The sequence below is a fragment of the Pyrgilauda ruficollis genome, unplaced genomic scaffold, assembly GCF_017590135.1.
Source record: "Pyrgilauda ruficollis isolate IOZ18807 unplaced genomic scaffold, ASM1759013v1 scaffold131, whole genome shotgun sequence".
Taxonomy (NCBI): domain Eukaryota; kingdom Metazoa; phylum Chordata; class Aves; order Passeriformes; family Passeridae; genus Pyrgilauda; species Pyrgilauda ruficollis.
Genome location: NW_024511544.1, coordinates 1,273,419 through 1,289,579, shown reverse-complemented (window position 1 = coordinate 1,289,579; position 16,161 = coordinate 1,273,419). Strand labels below are relative to the sequence as shown.

Here is a 16,161-nt window from a genome sequence, read left to right as displayed (position 1 = left end):
GAGAGCTCCTCTCCAGTGACTGTCAAAGCAGAAAACAGCACTCAAAACCCACAGCTTAGTCCAAAGATCACCTTTACCTGACATATAGAAAATGCTGAATCATTGCTTACTGTACTAAAAACCAATGTGAATTCCTAACACCTGTATAAGCCTGAACATTTAAAATCATCACAAAGATAAAATAATTTATTTTTCATCAACCCCTCTCTGATTATATAATTTTAAATAAGTCAGGGTCTGCTTTTTCACCTAAGAAGCTTTGCCCTGGTTCAGTAATATGAAGTCACTTGATTCAAATACCCTTCAAACCAGGCTAGGTGAGTGTCCAAAACAGAGTTTAAAATCCATTTATAAAACACTGGAAGCCAAGAGCTCTTTTCCCATTGATACTCCCCTCATGCTGGAGTGAAACAGTTTTACAGTCTAGGGTTATTTGACAGCAGTCTAGGATTATTTAGAATAGTCCAGTTTGTTACAAAAGCTGTAACCTGGCAGCAATAACATGAAAATAACACCTGAACTCCCAAGCTGTAAGAATGAAGGCTGCTCCTTCCCTGTTTGATCAATCACCTCGTAAGTAAGGCAGGCTCAGGGGTTTATTGTTTTAAGCTCCTTCCCACCTCCCACCAGGAGGGACATTATCTTATTCACCAGGAAAAGTACTTACCAGAAAATGATGACTCTTCCAGAGTGTTCTGAAGTGCTGTATTTCCAAGGAAATTTTACTTCAAAAGTGAAGTTAACAATAGGTTCAGAGAAAAATGTACTCAAGGGGGCCTCCCCTTTCTGCTTTTAACATAAGCAGCATTTTGTCTCTTTTCCAAGTCAGAGAAACTGAAGAACTAAATAGCATAATGGAAATTTCAGTCACCTCCAACACCAGAAATTTCAAATACCACCAAGTCTGAAGGAGTTGCTCCCTAAATGCACCAGGAGGATGTGAAGGTTGTGGTGCTGACCTCCAGTAAACCACCAGAAACTCATTTACTCTTTCCCAAGGTGTTTTTTCACACCAGGGATCTGCCAGGCCGTGGGGAGGGCAGGTTTGAACAACACAAGCAGCCAGGGATTCTCTGCTGGCAACGCCAGCTGTTCTAAACCGAACAAACCTTCCTTTACACCAAAGCCTGACTTTTTCAAGTGTCTGACTGGATGCAGAAGGGAGTGGGACACAAGGGTCAGGACTGACCAGGACAGGACACCTGGATACGTTATCCTCATTTCTGTCTGCTCAGAGTTGGGCACAGACCGTTTTGTACTTACAACTAAGAGTCTTTTGTGATTAGGAAAATTCCCACTGATGGCTTGTTAATTACACAGACCAATAACAGACAAGATAAGAAATCTATGAATAGCAACGGAGGAAGCAGCAGAAGCAGAGCAGTTATTTTCAGATTTGAATATATTAACTAATATCAAAATAAACCCTCTAACATTAGCACCTTGCATAGCTGATGATGTAGTTTATTTAGAGAACTTTTGATATTTACAAGGTTGCTTCCAAAATAAGTTTAAAAAGGTCTTTTGTCTCAAAAAACCCAACAAAGCAACCTAAAATGAAACAACAACCAAAAAAAAAAAAAAAAAATCAAATCACAAGGATCTATTGAAAGAAGAAGAAAAAATCAACACCAGAAGATGTGCAAAATTTTTTCGTAAGATTCTCAGAGGTTGATTAAAGGACTGAGGATCTTGCCAGAAACTGATTAATAACAAGACATTTAGGTTAGTTTAAAGTGACTTCTAAGGGAAATAAACTGATGGAAGGATTAATGCAAACTTCAATATAACAGATCAAGCCAGTATATTTTAATAAACTCATTTCTTAGAGAGTACCAGCCAGATCCAGAAGTGCTCAAGACCTGCCAGAGTTTGAGAAGGCAGGAAAGCCAGGCAGAGACAGCTCCCCCTTGGAAGAAGGGAAGGGTAAAACCTGATTTGACTTCCTAAACACATCCAAACTGTTCTCCTTAAATTTTCAATAAATATTGCTTTTACAAAAACACTGCAGTAATTCTGAAAAATTAATTTGGTGGAGGAAAAGCTTTTAGTTGGATTCTGGATGGGAAGAGGGATCAGCACAAGATGCCCTGGTATCTCCTGGGCAGTCCTGGGGCAGGACAAACCCGGTAAACCCCAGTGCTGAGCTGGGTGAGCACTCCAGTGGCACTGGCAGCAGGCTCCTCTAACATTCCTATTGCTGATTTGGGACTTCCTGACAAACTGAAGCAGGTCAAAAAGATGCTTCGTGTTTTTTTAGGGTTTGGGGTTCTTTTTTGTTTCTTTTTTTTGCTGTTGTTTTAAGTTTTGATTTTTGGTGCATTTTTTTTGGCGGTGTGGTTTGGTGGTTTGGTTTGGCTTGGTTTTTATTATTTTTATTTTAAATCCAGTCAAGCTCTCCCAACAGCTGCACCATCATTTGTAGTATCCAAGCCACACTGAGGATAAAGTGCCTGTGTCCACAGCAGCCTAGAGGAGAGAATGAATAACAAACACTGCCTCCAACAGAAACCTGCCACAAAACCACAGCACAAAGGTGGATAAAGCCTTGCCCATTCCTGATGAGCTGAACATGTAAAGCTTAGAAACACCCAAAACCACATGAAATCTTTGTATTTCCTTTTGCAGCTCAGACAGTAAGAGAGCTATAAAATGAGAGCATTAATTAACAAACGAGCACGGGCCATTTCCAATACCCAGCAATGCCAGAAGTATCATCTGAATTAAAGCAGGGATTTATGAACAGTGTAAATAACCACAAGCACACTGCTCTAACAGCTGACTGAAACAAGGGGGCAAAGCCAGCCTGACTGGGAGTGAGAAGCTTGGTGAAACTTCTGTAACTCCAGGATTCTGAAGGCACACCTGTGTTCGTTGGTTCCTTGTCTCTGCTACAGGGAAACTGAGACAATTTGAAAACGAGCAAACCAGAAGTACAAACATTTCTTAGAGGCTGTTAGAAACCCACTGCAAACAGGAACACTTCACAAACATACAGCTGCCAAAGAAATCTTTTCATGTCACAAGAGGTGGAGAGTTTAATGCAGCTATTATGCCAGCCCTCTGTAAAAAATAAATAATAATAATCTCTCTTGCCTTTGATACCAGCGATCTCATTTTGAAAATATTTACAGTTGTCACAAAAATAAGCATTACTTCAACACTAAAATCCAGGGATGGCTTTTTTAAAGCAAGAACCTAAGACTTTTCTTAGAATAATTTAAGAAGTTAAATATTTTTAAATAACCAAGCTGGAAATAACAAGCTAGTTGAACATTCTCCTTAGTCTGGCACACAGCTCAGTTTTGTTTCTATGGTTGTATTTCTTGCTTTGCTTTTGCTGAAGAGCCCACTGCTACTGCAGTGAAGCCAAGAGAATCCTTAGGTCTATTTTAAACCTTCTGGCTAAGATGGAAAAAACCAATATCCTTAAAATACTGCCAAAACTAGTGCCAAAACAACTTGTCAGAGTTCACCCTACAGCAAAGCAAAAGTGGATTGAGAAGAGGAAAATGAGAGAAACTGAGTGGGAAACCTGAGCTGTACTTTTCTCAATTGCACAACTGTTTAATGAAGAGAAAGAAAAACTGGCTGCAAATTGCATCTTCTGGTAATTACACGAAAAAATCCCTGGGTCAGGAAAATAAGCCAGGAAAGAGCACATTTCTCCCCTCCGCATTTCATGGAAACAGGAAGATAGTTATCCCCTTGATTTGGGCAGGAGCACTACAGTTTGCCCCCAGTGGGGATGATTTCTCCCACATTAGGATATTAATTATCTGAAGTTCATTGAAGACCTCCCACCACAGATGGAAAGGTCAGGACACGCCTGCAATCACACCAAATTACCTGGAGTAACCTCTGTTCACGAAAAGTTAATTTCCACTCCATTCCTCACTAAGGAAAGAATTCACCAGGAAGTGATCTCAGGGTCTGGTTCTGTTTGGTGGGGGAGCAAAATAAAGAGAGGAAACTCTGCAGATGTATATTTTCATTAAATTGGGCAACTGACCTACGTGGCCTACCATGATTTTCTGCCTGGCCAACCAGTTTCTTTATGGCATCATTTCCTAGCAAGGTGCCAGGAAATTATACGTTGAACATTATTACTGCTACTGGATGTTTAGGTTGGTCTGAAAAGTACTGCCAGAATCAGAGCTGATTATAAAATGGTAAAAATTGTATCAAAGGGCATAAAAGTGTATGAAAGGCACTTAAATGCTCCTGAGCAGAAAGTCTGGCTCATTCTAATAAAACTGTTTTGGAAAAAGGATTTTCCTGTGTAAGAAGCATCATTCCTGAGGAATAGAGCAGGCAGTGGAGAGGCACAGAGGCACACCCCAAGCACTCACAATGCAGTAGCTGGACATGTCCTTGCTAGTGAAAACAGCCCTGAGTCATCCTGCCAGAGCGTTTCCTACCTCCTCATTATTCCCTCTCTTGGCAGTGGGCAGCCTGCTTTTTTGTCCCCCCCACTCCTTCCTTCCTCTCAAGAAGGCAATAAGAAGGAAATATTTTAGTTAAATTAACGGACCAAAACACTCTGTGAGGTTGTTCTCACCTCCTCTGATCCCACTGCACTTCTCACAGAGCAAGGACAGGAGTTTATAGCTGTCAGCAGGGCAAAGCACATTCCACTTTGGGACAAGACACATGGAAAACTGGTTGCCTCTCTCAGAACTGTGTGCTAGGGCTGAGTATTGCTCTCATGTTTATGCAAGTGTTGTCAGGAGCAACACTTTAGGATGACTGTGTCCTTTAAATTAAGGAACAGTCCCTGTCTTTATGTCTTCTCGTGTCCCTGCCCTAAATCCTCTTTCCACACACTCACCACAGTTACACCAAACAGAAGCACTTCAGCTTCAAGTTCTGCACCTCTGCTGAGTAAAAATGGGAAACTCTGACAGTCACATTCCCTTTGAAAGGGATACCTTTTGCGCAAGTACACTTTAAAGATCTCCTGATTTGCCAATTACGAGCTACAAAACCCCAATTCAGTTGATAGATATGAACTGTTACACAAGAAAATGTTGCTGGGACCTTCCCTTTTTCTCAACTCTTCTTCCTACACAGCATTCCCATGTCCCTATTCCGACTGTCCCCTGGATTCCTGCAAAGGCAGCTGGTAACATTTGTCACCCCCAAAATTTGACCACTGGAGATGTTTGGACAGAAGGAATTCCAATTCAGGCACCTGGAGCCACATCAGCCACTGTCTGGAGCTGCTCAGCCAGCGAAATTCCTCCATTCATGGGCTCATTTTCCAACAGGAGGCACACAGGCATTGTCAGAGCTCAGCTCCCATTCCTGGCACATAGCAGGGAGGCAGGAGTGTGCCTGGAATGTTTAAAGGCAGCCAGAGCTGGAGGCAGGGATGAGGTAATGGCTCTTGCAGGGATCCAGGGCCACTCACACTCAGCTATTGCTGCTTCCAGCAAAGCCACATTTGCTTCCAACATTTGGGAAAGTTTATATTGCCTGTTAATGGCAATAAAAGGAATCCCCGTGCCCATATTTGAACCCGGCGCTTCAATTTACTATTGGTTCTACATTTCAGCTTGTTTGGATGGAATAAAATTTATGCTAATCCAAGCGCTTGTTTTGGAAAAAAAGGAGGAAAAATGGCTCCTCTGGGAGAAAAGATAAAACACGCACAGAACAAAGCAAAACACACAAAGCTTTTTTTTCTTTGGGTGTTCTCACTTAGGGCTAAATGTTTTTAGAAATAATGAGAGTCATACTAAGAACATTCTTCTCCTCTTACTAACTCCTCGGCATGTTAGAGGACAAGTTACATGGAGCGCTTTGATTTTCATTTTTGTTGGAACCAACTGCGCCTGAATAATCTGCAGTCCAGATGTTGCAACAACAGTAAAGTCCCTCTCAGCACACACACGAGGACAGCAAATGGCTCTGTTGTGAAATCCTGGCCAAGCCTCTTCTCTCCCCCTTCCTCTTTCTATCAAATCATTCAAAAAAATCGTTGAAGATATTAGGGATCAGCTGGTAAAATAAAAGAATTCAAAGGTAAAGAGAACCAACTCAGTTTGATTTACACCTTCTCCCTCCTACTCAATCTGTATTTGTGAAGTTTAAAATCATTAGAAATGTTTCCAATAAGCTTCCAAATTCAAATTGAAAGGAGCAAAATGTTAAAAAAAAAAACCATGTTCAAAAGCACATGTTTAGAGACCAGATATTAGAATGGATGAGACTGACTCTAAGCAATACAGGAAGAATGTTCAGCATCTTAACTGAAATTCATTATGAGTATGATGGGTGTAAATTGAGAACACCAGATTAGTGCACTTACTACAAGAGTTAAATTAATGACTACTTGCAAAACTACTTTTTCAAAAACCAAGTAAGCAACATTTGGCAATTTTAAAGGATTTCAAATAGAATCCGAGGCTGCAGCACTTTCTGAGTGTGACACTACGTAGGAATCCAGATTACCTTCAGTCTCTGCCTGGAGATGGGAAATGATGGAAACCTTATACCTCTGCTGAACAGTTAAAACTGCTTTCATGGAAAATGAAAAATGTGCCTTCTCACAATATTATTATTGTGTGCCTCAGATTTCAAACATGATTTTATCTAGAAACTGTAATTTGTAATATTGTCTTTGGTATAATCCCACCAGCACTCAGCAAATTCCTCTCATATCTGCTTAGTAAAAGAAAAAAAACTTCTTAAATTAATATTCCGGGGAATCTAGAAATGTTGGGAAAAGTCTGCTCCTGGAATTAGTATCCAATTCAACAGTGGGTTTTAAATTGGAATAAAATCATCCCCACTGTGCAATAAAGAAAGCCAGTAGGGCTTTCAGGGCTAATGATGATACATCATTGCATATTGCAAACAGATACTGAAGCTTTTTTATCTCTGTCAATAAATCCTTCGGGAGAACTTTGGAATAGCAGGAACCTTGATAATGTCCTGTTATAAAAGAACCTACAGCAAACCCTTCAGCACAGAGCATTGTAATGCACTGAGGACAGTGGGGAATAGTTCTCCATATGTCACTGCCCTTTCCAGAGAGGAAAAGAGGACAAAAGAAGGGAGGTGGGGAGTGAAAGGCATCTGGGAAAATTTATTGTAAAATTATTGCTGGCCCAGGCTCTGTTCTAGCACTGTAAAATGGTGTCATGTTCATGTATCCCCAAGAAGTACATGTAGGATTAGGATGAAAGCCTAAACTATGCCCTGGCATCAAGCTCAGAGCAGTGAAACAGCCCCCGAGCTGCACTTTGCAGCCTCTCCTCACCAGCAATGTCAGCAATCTGCACCAGCAAGACTGGTTCCCATGGCAAGGAACACAATGCCACAGGAACCCTGCCAGATGGGAGGACCATTTGCAGTGCCTGCCAACAGCTGATATCCCAAAGGAGACACTAAACATGACTCCAGGCTCTGCTAGATTAAAAACTGAGTCTGAGCAATGCCAACCCTATCTCCCATCTTCTATAACACCAGGCACAGCTTCAACAAGTTTTCAAACCACTCGGATGTTGTCCCCATTTTGCTGACACTGCTTTGTTAGCACAGAAGGTGTTTGTGCCCTGTGCCCAGGAGTGCTGAGCAGGCACTGCCCAGTCCCTGTCCCTGTCATGGCCCTGCCGGGTGTGTCACCGCGGGCAGGGGACACGGTGACCCCGAGCAGTGTTAGCAACAAACACACCTGGCAGCCACAAACTCTTGGCAGGGACCCAGAGCTGCTGTCACCCCCCTGGTGGCACAAGGCTCTGGGCAATCCCCGTGCACAGAATGCCAGCCCTGCACTGCTGACCCACGGGCAGGACACGTCTCACGCTGCTGAGGTTAAACACTTCTAGTTAATCTCTCAGAACCATCAGTGCATCAGTAGCAAGATGGAACCTGAAAATCCTACCAGAATGGGGTGCAATAACTGGTAAACCTGGTATTTCCAGCCTGCAGTCAAAACAAACAGGAGAATGAAATCACAGCTCTTTTTAATTTTTTTCTGCTTGTTTTTGTTCTTAAAGCAGCATTCAAAAGGCCTCTTGAAGCCTTGTTTATAAGCAAACCAGTCTCGAAGGCTGGATTTGCATTGGCAGGATTTGCAGCCTACAAAATAAACCTTTCTAGGTAGTGTTTTCCTTCTGCCTGTGAGGGAGGAATGGTTTCTAGTGTATCTCACCCAGTCCACATCCCTTTCCAGCTCCACTGAAGAAAATGCCTAATTCAACACAGCTGGCCTGCCCAGGGCTCCCTGGGAGCTGCTGCACTCTGGGCATGCACCTGCAGCCCTTCCTTTGGGGAGGAATGAATGGGAACACACACTGCCAGCCCACTGCAGGGGGAATCACTGCTGCCATTCAGAGCCACAGCAGAGCACAAAAGCTGTTACTCACTTGCAATTTCTTTGGCAGAAATCATTCCATTTTGGGGGATACTTTACCTTCTAGCTTAGGGGCTACTACAAAATGCCTTCAAAAAGTGCAAGTGCACTTCTTTAATGAACACTAAGGTTCCAAATTGAAGGTCAACTTACACTTTGAAAAAAATTCTGTGATCAAGTGATGATCATGGAGTCACAGAATGGTTTGGGCTGGGAGGGATCCTAAAGATGACTTCTTCCAAACCCTCTGCCATGCGCAGGGACACCTTCCAACAGAACTTCCAGAAAAGTGATTTTCAATTACCTATATTTTTTCCCAATATCTTGTGTTGCCCATTCTCTTGGGAGCTTTGTGCTGCCGATGTTTTGCATCTATCAGTGATTAAGTGAACTGGACCACCAGCTGTGCTCAACTTTTACCCCACCCATAACTGCCTATCCTAACAAAGAGCCTCTGATAAGAAAACTGCACTTTGGCTTCTGAAAATTGTTATTAAAATAGGAAAGCCAGAAAAGCTAAAAATTGAAATTTCAATTGAGATGACAGTGACTTTCCATGCTTTTAAAATCCTAATCCTTTTACCACTTCTGCTGAACAAAGCAGAAGTATTTGCTACAATTCATGTACTTCTTTAAGGTTCTTAATTCTTTGCATTTCAGCCAAGCTTCATGTACCACAAAGAAAGGAGATTTGTTAATTAAGGCTTGGGATCTTAATTTGCAAGGAAGATTTCAAAGACACAATGAAATTAACCCGAACTCCTTGTAAAAGACATGCCTAAAATTTCCTCTGATAGATGCAGACATTTGGAAAAAAAGTTGCCTTCTTGTACTAGCTAAGTCCAAAGCCACTTCTTTCAGTGCTTCCTCCTGGGTGGAGCACACATCCTCCCAGGAGCTGCTGCCAGCACTCTCATTGCTCCGTCATTTTATGATCATAAATCTGTTGTGAAGATAACGTGGTGAAAAGACAGTGAAGTGACTCTGCTGCATTGACCTGGCCACTGCACTGATCACTCAGCTCAAGATGCAATTTGCAATCCTACCTGATGCACTCTCTAGAGACTCCTGAGCTTTCACAAGAATAAAGCTTTGAAGGTTCTCCAGCTCCCTTTTCAAATGAATTTACAGACTTGTGCACCATCACACTCTATGATAGTTCAATACCTAACACTGCACATTAAGGAAAATGTCACAATCCTCAGACTTCAAGGGCCACAATCAAAACCCAAGACATGTGGGATATGTGGGATATTTGGGGACTGTCTGAGGAATCAATAGAATCACACTGACTTAGCAAAAAGTAATGACAATCTTCACTTTGCTTTCAATGCTGGAGATAAAATGCAGTGGGGAAAAGGAAAGATGCCACTCAGAGGTGCTGCCTGGAGTTCTGCAGAGTCCTGTCCTTCAGCACTCACTGCTGAGGAGCTGCACATCACCTCACAACAATAGAGAAAACAGGTTTATCTTTGTGCAAATCTGTGCAGCAAGGTCACTTCGATCTGTTTCAAACAACTGCCTCTATTCTTGTCTGTTCCTGATGTTTATTTTTCACTTTCAGCCTCCTACTGATGTGTCACTAGCAGCACCTGACAGCTTCCAATGCTCTAATTCACCCCTGCATGCTGCCTGAGCACTTTTTCCATTCACTTTTTTCCTACCCCCTCCAGCAGTGACTCAAAAGACTCTAACCAAGCCTGAGGCTCACTGAGCATTGACTGCTCGAGGCTTAATTGCTGTGCAAAACCCAGGCAAACACCAAGTGTTAAATGTCAGCCAACGGCACCAACTCCTTCCTCCCCACCTGCCCTGCCAAGGATGTTATTTTCAAATCTACTAAAAAAGAGCTAATTGATGTATTTTCCTACCCTTTCAACTTCACAAGCAGCGATCCTATGAGTTGCATAATTCCAATCGGCTGGAAGCTCCCATAAAGGCATTTTCACACAGATTAAAAGCTAAACCTGAAAGTGTTTACAGCCAAACCTGGGGCTGTAATGCACAGCTCATGTGATGGCACCAAAAAGCTTTAACTGACTGCAATGTTACAACAAATACATGAGGAACCACCAACCTGTCAATCCAAACACATCAAAGCACTGCTATCTGAAAAGGAGGCCTGAAATCACTCAAGCCAGAAGGAAAAGATAGGAAAACTATGAGTCATAGGCAGAAATACAAATTTTGTGATAGTTCTGTGATAAATGATAAACATTCATTTAGTATAAAAAATATTCAGTGCATTGGCTTTTAGCATCACAGCTTTAATGAAATCTACTGAACAAATTCCAGGCCCTGCCAGTGTTAAACAGGAAACTCATCATACGCTGCATGCTGTCTCTAATTCCTATATGATGAGTTTCACACCACCTACATGATTAGGGCAGGAAGAAATCTGAATTTTTTACAACATAACACCCAAAAATGGATCAGGACCAAACCACCATATCTTTCCCCAAGAAGGGAATTGGATTAATCTTCAATAATTTACTATGATTCCTATACATATAATTATATTTTTTCTTTTTCTCCTGAAGCTGTTAAACTATGAAGACATCAACTTGAACATGAACAGTCACCACAAGGACCTTGTTTGTTCACTGGAAGGTCAGTACCAGACCCCAGTCTTACCTTACCTGATACAAGAAGAATATTCCTGGTTCATTCTCAGTGACACTGAGAGGAAGGCAGGAACTGCTGTACTTACTTGTTAAAAAGATTCAGCCCAATCCTATAATGGCGTTTCCTGATAACATCGTTACTGAAGGCAGGGGAATCCCAGCTGTTTCGAGTCTCTTTGTGGTAGGTTTGTTTGCTCAAGGTTTGCTCCCTTAGGCTGTCCCTAGAAGAGGATTCTGAGCTGCAATTTATTGTATCATTGGAGTTGGAAGTGCTGTTGATGCTGTCATTGTCTCCATCAGAGTAATCAGACTCTGATTTGCTTTGCCTGTTTGCTGTGCCATTGATGGCCAAGTGACTGTCTATGGGCCTAGCCCTGTGCCTGGCGTCCTGCTCCTCCCGGGTGATGATCTTGGCAGGAATGCTGTGAGGGATATGTTTAGGGCTGCCTTGCTGGCTGGTGATGCCTCGGTCATACGCATTCTGTCTCTTTAATGAGCCCCTCTCCGAGCGATCGCTCAAGTCCACGGAACTGTCACTGGGCGGCTCGATAGTGAGCAGGGGGAGGTGATCCATCCTCATCCTCTGCTCCTGACATTCCAGTGATGGGGTACTCCTGCAGCTCGTATCAGTGTCTATCTTATCATCTTTGTGGGTCATGGACCAGTACTCTTGGGAAGAGTTCACGGAGCGGAGCCTCAAGTCCGACTCCGTGCTGGACGGCCTGTCCACAGACTGGGAGAGCGGCAGGGGTGGGGACAGCTCCTCCTCGTCAATGTACAATGTGACATCGCTGTAGGACGCCGTCATCTCGTCCAGCTTCCTGTGATCCACATTGTGGATCGCTGGTTTGCTCGGGGCACAGCTCTCCCTCTCCATCTCCCGGCTCCTGACCTGCTCCGCACTCTGGATTTCATCCGAATGCAGACTGCGGCAGTTCAGCGCGTCATCGATGGATTCCGCCAGGGATTTCACCTGCCTGGAAAAAGCATCCTCCAGTTCTGTTATAGCATCAGTGAAATCAGTGGATGCTGCCGGGGACTTCATGGTAGCTGTCTCCCCGAGCTCATTGCACTCCGACGGTACCAGGGAGCCCAGCTTTGACCCATCATTTGTAACAGAGACTTGCTTCCCCTCGAAGTAGGAGCTGTGGACTTTCTCAGGTCCTTCAAAGGAAAACTGCATTCTCATATTGGACAGGACGATGCGCCTTGACATGCGGTTCTCGGACATAGAACTGCGCAGGCGCTCGAAGTTCTTGTTCATCTGATACTGGCGGAAGGCGGTCTGGATGGTGCGGGCGGCATGTCTGGTGATCAGACGGCCCCCATACTTCCGTTCTAGCATCTCCACCTGCCAGGGAACACACGCACCCCTCGTCACTCTGTGCAGCTCAGGACAAGGGTAAAGTCTCACAAAACATTTAACTCTCATAACCACTTTATTATACTTTATATGTATTGGTTTTGAAAGTAAAAACTCAAAACTCCAATGATGAACAGAACAGTAATCTGCAAATTCCACCATAAAATACAAAATATATTAATTCGCCTCACAGATATAAGAGAATATCAGTTGCAATAAGTTCTTCCTTCCTTTCTGTGACAACAAAAACACCTGGGTTTCAAAATTACTCATTTTCTTAGAAAAATATTTTGCATGATTACATTCTAGTACACTCCTGGAGCATAAAATCTCAGTTCCAAGAATGGTTTTTTCTTTTAACAGTATGAACTGTTAAAACTACTAAATCTTAATTAAACTGTTAATATCTTTAACACTTTTTTCTAGGAGGTGAGGAAGGTGTATGGGACAAAGAATAAGGGAGTTAAAGGTCCCAACTGAAGTGATGCTACAAAAGACTTCTCCCAATTCACAGACACAAACGAGGTACCAGAGCTCAAATACCTGCTTATCCTGTAGGTCTGAAGAGAGTTCATAGCTCTCGGAAAGCGATCTGGACCGTTTGATGGCTTCCTCCTCGGCCTGTTTGCGCAGGATGGAGGTGGAGTGCTGGAGCTTGGGCCGGCGGGCTCGCTGCTGGCCGGGCGCGATGGAGTAGAGCCCGTAGGGGTGCTCGTAGTGCTCGGGGCTCAGGGCGGAGCTGTGCGTTATAGGGCCCTGCGGGTAGCCGGAGGGGCTATCCAGGGACGTGCCGGCCTCGCTGCTGGGAGCCTCCCCCTCAACGCTGCGCGACAAGAGAGAGACAGCAAAAGCCTCGGGTGAGCCCAGCACACCAAAGTTCTCCACAGCAAACAGCACAGTTCTGCTTTAGTTTCATTTTGGGTAGGCATCTAGCAAGTTTTGTTGTTCGCAAGCAGGTGTTACAGGGGAACGTGGCTTTTTTTTCACGACAAACACCTCAGTTTTTGCTGCAGTTTCTGCTGCAGTTTTTGCAAGTCTCAATCTGTCATGCCCGTGACATCTTTAGAGCATGAGTCAAACAGGAGAATGGAGGTTTCAAGCGTTATTTAACTTTATACACTAATTACTAATAACATCCTGAGTAAGTCGCTCAGGAATGACTCTGTAAAATGAATGAAAACTTCTAATTTCTTATAAGACTGCTTATTTCCAAGCTTCTCCATTCAAAATGACAGATGCTTATTTATGTCTTTCTTTGCTTTGACCAATTAAAACAATATTACATATTAATATTAATATTAAATAATTGTAATATATTAATATTTAAACAATATTAATATATTACAATTTGACATAAAAGGATTAGTTTCATGGAGATAGGGATTTAATGGATCTTGAGAGCTATGATGTTTCTAAAAACTAAAGTTGGGAAAAAGTACTTGCAAGAGAAATCTCATTTATTTCCCCCTGCTAGTGAAAGACTGCTCCCATGGGATACTTTAGGCAGGTTTTGGAGTAAAAGCATCCCAAGGGACAGTGTTTCTAGCTAATGAAAGCAACATGGTTTCAGGTGAAAAAAGCTCAATAGCACCTATCTAGCAAAGAGGCTACTTTGTTTTCACACAAATGCTGTTATTGCTAAGGAAAAAAAGGAAAAACACCTTTTCTATTATAAGGCTTGCACACAATAGGAGACATTTTAAAACCGAGCCCTAGGTGTATTGTCTACAGTCTGAAATTGTCTACAGTCTGAAATACTGATGACTAATAGCAATTTGTATTTGGGTTGTATTTGCAGGAGTGCACTCTCACATTGCAATACATGCACTTTCACTCTTCCATCTTTTCATGTTTCACAGCACTATTTACTGTCCGTCTCATCCTGTGTACACAAAGCATTGACAGAAAAATAATAATTTTTTTTAATTCCTCAAAAGACTCAGTAAACGCTTCACACATGCACCAATACAAGCAGCGCTTTTTTGTTTTAGGAACGGTACATCCAAACTCCAAAGAAGTAAAACTCCACATTCCCACCACGCCCTGTATTTTTTTCCTTCGTTCATATGTACTTAAAAACCAAAGCCCTCCTGTTGTCTCTCAGCTGTCCCTTCAAAAAGTACAGAGCAATTTCTGAAAGAATGTTCTCCACTGACTGAAGAGCTGAGGGTTAACCCCGGCCAAACTCTCCCAGCTTGAACAGTTTGTACTTTTTAAAGGGAAGGAGGAAAAAAAAGCTCCTTAGATTTCTTAAAATGCTTCTATAAACATGTAAAACTGAAAGCAAGTCCTCTCTCTTTGCCCATCAAAATATGACTCCAACCAAAAGGTATTTTCAAACATACTTAACCCAAGCGGGAAATATTTGCAGTGTGCACACATTGCTTTTTCCAAAAAGGAAGCTGACAGGAAACTAATCCCTTTCCCTCCGTGATACAGCTGGCTTTCAACTTAAAAATGATAAATATCCAGAGTTCTGCGGATGACATTGAAACTGTGTAACCACCCGCTAAAAACAAACAGGTCATTCTCTCTGAAGCATCCATTAAAGACATGGTGTGATACTGAGCTGCTTCATGTTCTCTCTTTAAACACTGACATTCCTTCCTCTGTTCTGCCAGCAGTGAGCTGTGCTATTTTGGACATCACATCCTAGCTGCAAGTTTATTTGTAAGTACTTTCCATACGAGCATGGCAAATTTGTTTTTAACAGGAAGGCTGGAATTATCTTCTTAGGTTCTGTTGATGTTTTCTGCCTTCCTCACCCTTGCATTGTGAACTATTTAATAACCCTTCCATGCTGATTATAACCTCCTGTTGACATTTTAATAACGCTACCTTCGATGGATCCCTTAACCTTTTCCTCAACAAAAAGGGTACTGCCCTAATCACAGGAAGTTGGAAGGATATCTGCCAAGAGCTCTGACTAAAGTTAAGGGTTTCTTCTTAATTTTTAGTTTGCCTTTTGTACTTTTTCCAGATATAAATGTGATATTTGACTGACTCTAATGCTTGATCTCATTTTGTTCATGGGCCCATTCCCTGCCACCTGACCTTGGAAGCATGGAAGTAATTGCCTTTTACAACAGGCACAACAACAGCCCTTCCAAGCAAACACACGTGCACAGGCTTTAAGGCTTTCCCCCATTCAGCTCTTCCTGGCCTCTCAGGAGCAGCTGAAGCTCCATATGAATCATTTCATTAAAGTGAAACTTCACTGGCACAGAAAAGCAGCTTGCTTTCTACTTCTTCTACTTTACATATGTTTGGAGAAGAAAAATATGTCAACAAATATGACTTGTGTGAAGCTGCAAGGATGGCAAGTTGGATTGCTCCACTGAGGGAGCAGCACAGAGCTGGCAGCAGTGCTCACTGAGCCAACTCCCAGCACTTCCCAGCAGGCTGGGTCACTGGAGGTTATCAAACACGAAACACCCATCTGTAAGAAGGGTGGGAAAGGGAGCTTGGGGAAGTCCAGATGTGCCAGCCTGACCTCAGTGCTGGGCAGGTCACGGAGCAGGTCACCCTGAGTGTCAACACAGGACAACCTGGAGATCAGGTCTGGCCAGCCTGGAGCTGGGAAAGGCAGGTCCTGCCTGACCAACCTGCTCTCCTCCTGTGACAAGGTGACCTGCTTTAGTGCTGAGGGACAGCCTGTGGATGTCACCCGCTGGGACCTCAGCAAAGCCTTGGGCGCTGCTCCTCTCAGCCTTCTCCTGGAGAAACTGGCTGCTCTGGACAGGTGCTCTGTTCCCTGGGTGGGACAGTTTGAAATCCGTGTGGATGTGGCACCTGGTGACATGGGGCAGGGG

General features: G+C 43.0%; 1 protein-coding gene across 2 annotated transcripts in view; it reads right to left on the bottom strand.

Moving 5' to 3' along the window:
• The window catches only part of IQSEC1 (IQ motif and Sec7 domain ArfGEF 1), a 55,966-nt gene that overhangs the window by 26,203 nt on the left and 13,602 nt on the right, over positions 1-16,161 (bottom strand). For both annotated transcript variants that reach the window (XM_041459111.1, XM_041459113.1), the window contains exons 2-3: positions 12,893-13,172; positions 11,073-12,337 (exon numbers count right to left, since the gene is read on the bottom strand). In XM_041459111.1, coding sequence (XP_041315045.1) covers positions 11,073-12,337; positions 12,893-13,172 — 1,545 coding nt within the window. The remainder of the gene's footprint in view (positions 1-11,072; positions 12,338-12,892; positions 13,173-16,161) is intronic.